This window comes from Haplochromis burtoni, unplaced genomic scaffold (assembly GCF_018398535.1).
Source record: "Haplochromis burtoni strain Fernald_Lab_line unplaced genomic scaffold, NCSU_Asbu1 Contig_78, whole genome shotgun sequence".
NCBI lineage: Eukaryota > Metazoa > Chordata > Actinopteri > Cichliformes > Cichlidae > Haplochromis > Haplochromis burtoni.
In genome coordinates, this window is record NW_024582439.1 from 1,951,994 (window position 1) to 1,960,357 (window position 8,364).

General features: G+C 40.0%; 1 protein-coding gene across 1 annotated transcript; it reads left to right on the top strand.

Annotated features, from left to right (window-relative positions):
• The first annotated feature begins 1,847 nt into the window (after nt 1-1,847).
• On the top strand, nt 1,848-8,364 carry LOC102307524 (alpha-amylase). The gene is made up of 9 exons (XM_005924636.2): nt 1,848-2,030; nt 2,602-2,748; nt 3,031-3,228; nt 4,195-4,425; nt 5,992-6,125; nt 6,878-7,100; nt 7,189-7,310; nt 7,442-7,567; nt 8,170-8,364. Exons 1-9 carry the CDS (start codon nt 1,863-1,865, stop codon nt 8,357-8,359), a joined length of 1,539 nt encoding a protein of 512 aa, XP_005924698.1. The 5' UTR covers nt 1,848-1,862; the 3' UTR covers nt 8,360-8,364.

Sequence of the window (8,364 nt, forward strand, 5' to 3'; positions counted from 1 at the left end):
CTATTTAAGTGCTATTTATGACACTATGTTTGCACTGAAGCACCGCAGCAATTTCCTAATGTTGTAAACCTGCTCAACATTTGGCAATAAACCCCTTTGTGATTCTGATTCTGATTCTGATTCTGGAGCTGCCAAAACATCTCACCTTCTTGCCACATGTATCGCAAACCACTCCTTGGCTGTTTGTGCAGGTAAAATACGTCCGCACATAACTCCACTTGAGCTCAGCCATTGTTGTGAGTGCGCACGCCAGGCGCTGCGACACATTTATACAGCCGTATTTTGCACATCACTATGAAAGGCGGAAGAGGAAGTAATTCCTTCCAATGTAGACAATCCAAATGATATAGTGTCTTTCCACTGTGTTCCTGTTAATGATAAACTACAAATTTACCCTAAATTACTAAAATATCGATATTTTAATATGAGAATCGATTCTAGAACATAAATGACTGGTATCAGAGGAATCTATACTTCAGTATCGATCCGCACATCACTAACCTACAGTGCAAAAAGTGTGCCAGTAGTGGTCAGATTGTGTCTGCTCTCCCCTGACGGTCAATTGACCTGATGGTCACCGTCATGAGCTGCTTCACTTCTTGCCTATCAGCAGCACGTCCAGCACTTTAGCTGAAAACATTGGAAGATCCGTTTTTTCAGCCATCCAAAGGTTCAGCAGTAGTGGACTCTCGGCAGCTGCAGTCTCCACTTCACAATCGCTGCAGCACATGTCCAGCCAAATCGCTGGACATGCTTGTAGGCACATTGTGCCTCAAGTCCCTACTTAAAATAAGTAGGGACTTGACTAGACACTAGTAAACCAATAATTAAATTAAGTGCATAGGGTAAAAGACATTTTTGAACAAAAAGACAGGTTTAATTGTCACGAGAGCAGGAAAATGGACTGCTAAATTATTTGTAAATTACAAACAAATTCACAGCTGCATACCCTGTTAGGTTAATAGGTTTTGTAGCTAATTAATGTGTTAGGTTATTTGAGTGCACTGCAGTAGCTGTACAGCTACTGTAATATCTCTCTGGCCCAGTGTTTCCCAACCACTGTGCCGCGGCACATAGGTGTGCCATGAGAAATGATCAGCTGCGCCGTCGAAGATTACCTGCAATAGACAAATATTTGAAATGAAATAGTCTGACCTGGGTCCTGGAGGAAATTCTGACCCGGATGAGGGCCCGAGCATGAGTAGTGGTCAGAAGAAAGCAAAAAACGTATACTGGGGACAAACTGAACTATTTCCGCTATACCTAGAGCACGGGAAAAAATGATCAATATGCTTTTTGTGGCTTTTTTTTTTTTTTTTTGTGGTGTGGAAATTTTGTGGGTGATTTTTCCAAATTGGAAATATGTGCCATGGCTGGGAAGGTTGAGAAACACTGCTCTATCCACCTGTCAAGGACGGTCATACCATTATGTAATTACCTACATGTTTACGTTTCCATATTTTAGATTTTCAAATAAAATAAATGGTGTTCAGTGTGTTTACTTGGGAGTTAACAAATAACTCCCATCGTCACACACTAAAAACACACAATTAAAGAAAAACTAAACAAAAACAAGCTACACAAAAGCAGTGTGAGAATATCAAGGTATCTTCATGGCCCTTGTTTGAATAACCTTTTGGGTACTATGTGCCCCTTATATTTTTGTGGTTCCAGTCACAGAATTGTGTCACATCTTCTTCCATTCAGCTGATTAAAATAGAACCAGGGAATTGTGATAAAAATGCACCTGTTTTGTTTCCATGTTGATTTACCAGTCTCTCATTGGCCTGGGCCGGTATAAATACAATTAATACACTGTGACACAGTGTGACTGTGTTTTGTTTTTTTTGTCCACTGAAAGCATGAAGTTGTTCATCCTGGTAGCTCTCTTTGGGCTCAGCCTTGCCCAGCACAACCCAAACTTTAAGCATGGAAGGACTTCCATTGTCCACCTGTTTGAGTGGCGTTGGGCTGACATTGCTCAAGAGTGTGAACGCTTCTTGGGTCCCAAAGGTTTTGGTGGAGTTCAGGTATGTATAGCTGATATATAACTAAATGAAAGGTGTTTTATTTTCAAAAATGTATATTATTATTATTTTAAAACTTATTTTCAAAAGAGTCCACCTCTTTGGACAGGATGCAGGAAATGGTTGCAAAATTACTACAGATGCAACTATAAAGATTACGAAAGATGAAAGAATTGACAATGAAACAGTGAACAAAGTGATAACTACCACATACTAGAATTATCCAACCAGTAGAATTTACCCTGTTTGATTGTCACATGGACTAATTTGCATATTCTGATTGGAAGTGTTTGTTTTTTTGTTTTTTAAAGAGGCAGGTTTGGTGAGATTTGACCACAGGAGTTAAGATTTCAAACTTACTAAGTTCCTTAAAATCAAATCTGTTTGAACATGGCAAGTCAAATGTATTTTTCTGTTGTGTAACAGTTTATGTTATATCAACGGATTTTTCCACTTATACTAGTATCAGTATAACGTCTTTAGTGACAATTTTAGTAACAATCTTCTATCACCATAATTAATTAATAGAATTATCATTCAGACTGTATTATGTTTGTGCTGATCTATTGCTCAGATCTCTCCTCCACATGAGCACGTTCTAGTGAGCGATCCATGGAGGCCCTGGTGGCAGCGATACCAGCCAGTTAGCTACAAGCTGTGCTCAAGATCTGGCAGTGAGGCAGAACTGAGAGACATGATCACCAGATGCAACAAAGTTGGGGTAAACTAAATTACAGTTGTGACCGAGTCATAAGCATGAAAGACCTATCTGCATTTGATTGCACATTGTAAATGTGTATGATTATATAAAACAACAAGTTGGAAAATGAATATTGTAAAAACACTGACTGGCAATTAATAACAAAATAATAAAGATTGACAATTTACAAGACTGACTGTATTTGAACGTATTATGCAAGAAAAGTCAAGGAAACTGCTAAGTTATTGGACACAAATTTTGATGTGGTGAACTGCATCCTCACCAATTATTAAATCCCAACAGGTTAACATCTATGTAGACACCCTTATCAACCACATGTGTAAAACCTTCAGTGGAACGGGAACCCACTCTTCATGTGGAAGCTGGTTTGATGCTGGGAAAAGAGACTTCCCCAGTGTTCCTTATTCCTCCTTGGACTTCAATGACCAAAAATGCAAGACTTCGAGTGGCAATATTGAGAACTATGGTGACAAATATCAGGTAAGAAATGTTATCAAAAAACAATGTGAGACATTTTTTTAGTAGAGGATATCCATCAATACTTATCCAAAAGTTTAATCTTTTACCAACTGTCTGAGTTAATCATTACTTCTTTCTGTTATTTTTTCGGTGGTATGGTAGTGGGGGGTGGTAATGTACAGAAAGGGTGTAGAGTTCAACACATTGCTTTTAAAACGACATTTCACTAAGCAAAGAAACTTTTCTTTCTATTTCCAAACAACCTCTGAATACAGTTTTGAATTAGATTATTACTTGTTTTGTACATGATAAGTGTAGTGTTAAGATTGATACAACTGGAACATTTTTAGGTGAGTAGTTTAATAAATATTAAAATGGTTTACTACTTTTGTTGCTGTTTGTTTTTGTTTTTATTTTTATTTTTATTTTTATTTTTATTTTTATTTTTATTTTTATTTTTATTTTTATTTTTTGGGGGGTCTTCAAAAACCCCACAAGGTGAGTGATATGAGGAGCTATTTGGCAACAAACAATATAATTATTTTTGGTGATATAATTTTTTCTGGATAATTTGAGATCAGTTGTTGTGACAAAATGTATTTCCAGTCATTCTTTCTATTAAAAGATCATTTATTTCTTTTACAGATTACACTGGTGATCTGAGATCTATAGGTTTTGTTTTGTTTTTTGTTTTTTTTACAAAACACCTTTTGTTCCTTGTCATCCATCACATATGATATGCACTATACTGCCAAAAGTAACTCTTACTTAATTTACTCACGGATCCAAATCATTAAATTCAGATGTTCCTATCACTTCCGTGGCCACAGGTATTTAAAATCAGGCACATAGTCATGCAGAATGGTTGCATTCTGGAGCTCAGTGAATCCAGCATGGTACCAAGATTGGATGCCACCAGTGCACCAAGTTCCACTGGTAAAATTTCTTCTTGGGTCCAAATGCTGAATAAAATATTAACTGTTACAGGTACGTGACTGCCGTCTGGATAATTTGCTGGATCTTGCCCTGGAGAAAGAATACGTTAGGGGTAAAGTGGCCGAGTACATGAACAAGCTTATTGACATAGGCGTGGCTGGATTCAGAATGGATGCCTGCAAACACATGTGGCCTGGTGATCTGAGCGTTGTCTATGGTCGTCTGAAAAGCCTTAACACCCAGTGGTTCCCCAGTGGCTCCAGACCTTTCATCTATCAGGAGGTAAGTTTTTAAAAAAAACATTTTGGTGAAATAAATAAATACTTTAGCATGTTTTTCAGTTTTCATGAAATCGTAGGATTTGATAAGTCTTAGAGTTTACATGTCCTTTATATGTGACTGAAATGTAGAACAGATCTTGGTTCATATTTTATCTTGCAGGACAGGAAACATTAATGTAATTATTGTTTTGCAGAGACCAGAATAGCACTGTAACATGGTAAATGGCCTGTATTTGTATAGCGCTTTACTTAGTCCTTATGGACCCCAAAGCGCTTTACACTGCATTCAGTCGTCCACCCATTCACACTGGTGATGGCAGCTTTCCAGTTGCCAGCCAAACACATACCAACAACAACAATAACGCAGGAGTTAGCCCACACTTTAAGCCAGCAAGGCATGATCAGGTGCATCCACCTCCCCTGCAGTGGCACCGCAGACCCCTGTGAGTGGGAGGGGGAATCAGCCTGGACCGCTGCCCCTGCCCCAGCGACAGGGAGGTGTCCATTCAATTGGCCGCCCGCGTATTCAGTGGGAGAGGTGACAAGGTGGGTCTGAGGGCTGCGCTCGTATGTCCAGCGATGGCCCTGGAGATGGTCTGGGGACCACCCATATGGCAAATGGCGGCAGCTACGAGCCAAGGCTCACTGGCAGCTCGACAGGCGGAATACACGCGGGACCTAACCACGCGCTTGTCTCTAGTGGAGATAGGACAGGTCCAGCCAGTGTGCTGGCCTCTGGTGTGGACCAGCCAGCACAGGTGATCACAGGCATAGCAGGACCCTCGCGCACCTCCAGGTGCGTGAGCCGGTGGTTGCTCGGTGGCTCTCTTCCGGGGAGCAGGAACAGGTGCAGGCCACAGCAAGGCACCTGCCGCTCTCTCCCAAGGAATGGTGACGTGTGCGGAGGCAGGCTGTGTCCTGGCTGGCCTCACCCTGGGGCCTGAACGGGCGCTGGAACAGTCCGGACCTCCGTTCCCATGCCGTCACGGGTCGTGGATAGGGCTGGCGGCGGTGTTGACCAGGGACCAACACCTGGTCCTGCAGTTCTTCCCACCGCCGTCTGCCCCCATTGCGTGGCCACCAGCTCGGCTGCCATTTGGATCAGCTTCTTCCCTTGCTGGCCCAGTCCTGGGTTTTGGCACCACTGTAACATAACCAATGCAGACCCGATGATGTTCACATGCTTTTCAGCATCTCGATATTAACACTCAAGTTGCTGCTGGCTGTTGCAAACACACACAGCTGCAGCTTTCCAGTTGCCAGCTGAACACATACCAACTACAACAATAATGCAGGAGTTAGCCCACACTTTAAACCGGTGAGGGGTAATTGGGGATGCCACTCAGGTGAGTCTGCCTAAACTGCAGCAGCACTGCACAAAATAAGAATCTGTACAAATAGATGCCATCATCTGGCATTGTTCTTTCTTTCTTTTTTCTTTACTAAAATATGTGACGGTTTGAAACATATACAGTTCTTGCAATAACATCATTAGATAATTTAGTACTACTTATTAAACCCTTCTCAATTTTCAGACTATAGTATGAGTTTTTTCTTTTCGCTCTAGGTTATTGATCTGGGAGGTGAGGCTATTTCATCCAATGAATATGTCAGCCTTGGAAGAGTGACTGAGTTTAAATATGGTGCCAAACTGGGAGAGGTCTTCAGAAAGTGGAACAACCAGAAGCTTTCCTACACTAAGTATGTGTTGCTTCTACTGGTATAGCTAAGGAAAATATTACACAATTTAATAAAAAAGTTTTTTTTTTCTCTTTTTTGTTTTTTTAGATATAACAGAGATATGTCATTCTTAACAATGCTCTTTGTAAAGGAAAAACAAACTCATAGAAACTACTATAAATGTGCAGGGGCCAGCCAATTTGGTTGCATTTTAAGTTAAGTTAAAGTCAAATGCACATCCATCATATGTTGACTTTTTGAGGAGCAGAATTTTACAGGAGGGAAATTTTGCTTTACCATGTGCAGGATACATCCATTTCAAGTATTAATGGACTCTCAGTTAATGTCAGACCATAACCCATCAGCTGGCTGGCTTGCCGATGAACCCAGTGAAGTCATGTAGTGAATCATGGCCATAAATATCAATAAATACTTGTTATATTAATCATTGGCACTCACCCCAACACCACTTTTATTTTATTTTTTGCTTTACCTTGATTACATTACCTAGTTGAATTCTTTTCTTCTTATCAGATTAGAATGCTTGGCATGTCTTTTTCACTTCTTTTGTTGTTTGATCCTCCATGGCTGCTCCTAATCGAATGTAGCAAATTATCAAGATGCCACATTGCTTTGCAATAGCACTGCAAAAATTAGGCTTAAGTGTGGTTAGAGCAACCAGTGCAAACTCTATCTTAAGTACTGGTCTGAACACAGACTTAGTAAAGATCAACTATAATAAAATACATTTCTTTTTTCTTTGCTGTATTTAGGAACTGGGGAGAAGGATGGGGTTTCATGGCTAACGGGAATGCTCTCGTCTTCACTGACAACCATGATAACCAAAGAGGCCATGGTGCTGGCGGTGCATCCATCCTTACATTCTGGGACCCCAGGCTCTACAAGATGGCTGTTGCTTACATGCTTGCCCACCCTTACGGTGTAACCAGGGTCATGTCTAGCTATCGGTGGGACCGCAACATTGTAAACGGACAAGTATGTTCACTTGTCATGGAATGATGCAATATTTAGTGTGTATCAGACACTTTTTTGTTGAATCCGTTCATTAACGCTTGTATTATAGGATCAGAATGACTGGATTGGACCCCCCAGCAATGGTGATGGGTCAACCAAGCCTGTTACTATCAACTCTGACCAGACCTGTGGGAATGGATGGGTTTGTGAGCATAGATGGCGTCAGATCACGTAAGTCCACAGAAATCAGGAGAAAGCACACTGACCTTATGCAAATTCACATTGTTCTGCTTTGTCAGCTAGACCATCAAAACTGTACATATCATGTATTATGATTGTAATTTGTCCTTTCCCCTATTTAGTAACATGGTCACTTTCCGTAATGTGGTCAATGGACAGCCTCACTCCAATTGGTGGGACAACCAGGGCAACCAGGTTGCCTTTGGGCGTGGTAACCGTGGTTTCATCGTTTTTAACAATGAGAACTGGTAAGAATTATGTTCTCTTTGTTTGTGTGTGTGTAATTTAAAAAAGCTTAGTTCAAAAATGTCTGTAGTTTTTCAAGTCTTTATTTATTTTATTAGAAATGGAACTCTGTTTCATAAAGAGCACTATTAATTATATATAAAAATAAATAAAAACTACTACAACAACTACTACACTACTACTACAATAATAATAATAATAATAATAATATTAATAATAAGTATTATTATATAATTTTTAGTTATTATATAATTATTATTATAGGATCTATAGAATTATCATATTATCCACAAAAGACATCTGGAAATGAAATGTCTTTAAAGTACACTTTTGCTGTTACTCCAAACCAGCACTGTATTATTTTGGACTGCTGAGTCAGTAAAACTCTCTCAACAGAGAATGAGAAAAATGAACTGCATCCCTTTTTATTTATGTTTTCTTTTCTTTCTTTTTTTTTTTTTTTTTACCAGATATGTAATGCCTTCCTTTGCCCAGGTGGTATTATATTGCTTTATTTATTTTTTTTTGTCTTGAAAGCAGAATAAATACAAGAAGGCAATGAAGTTTAATTATGGCACTCTTACGACTTTATTTTCGCTTTCAGGGACCTGAATATCACCCTGAACACAGGCTTGCCTGGTGGCACCTACTGTGATGTCATTTCTGGTCAGAAGGAAGGAAGCAGATGCACTGGGAAGCAGGTCAGTGTTGGTGGTGATGGCCGTGCCACCTTCTCAATCAGTGGCAAAGATGAGGACCCCTTCATCGCTATCCATGCAGATTCTAAGCTGTAAATCCC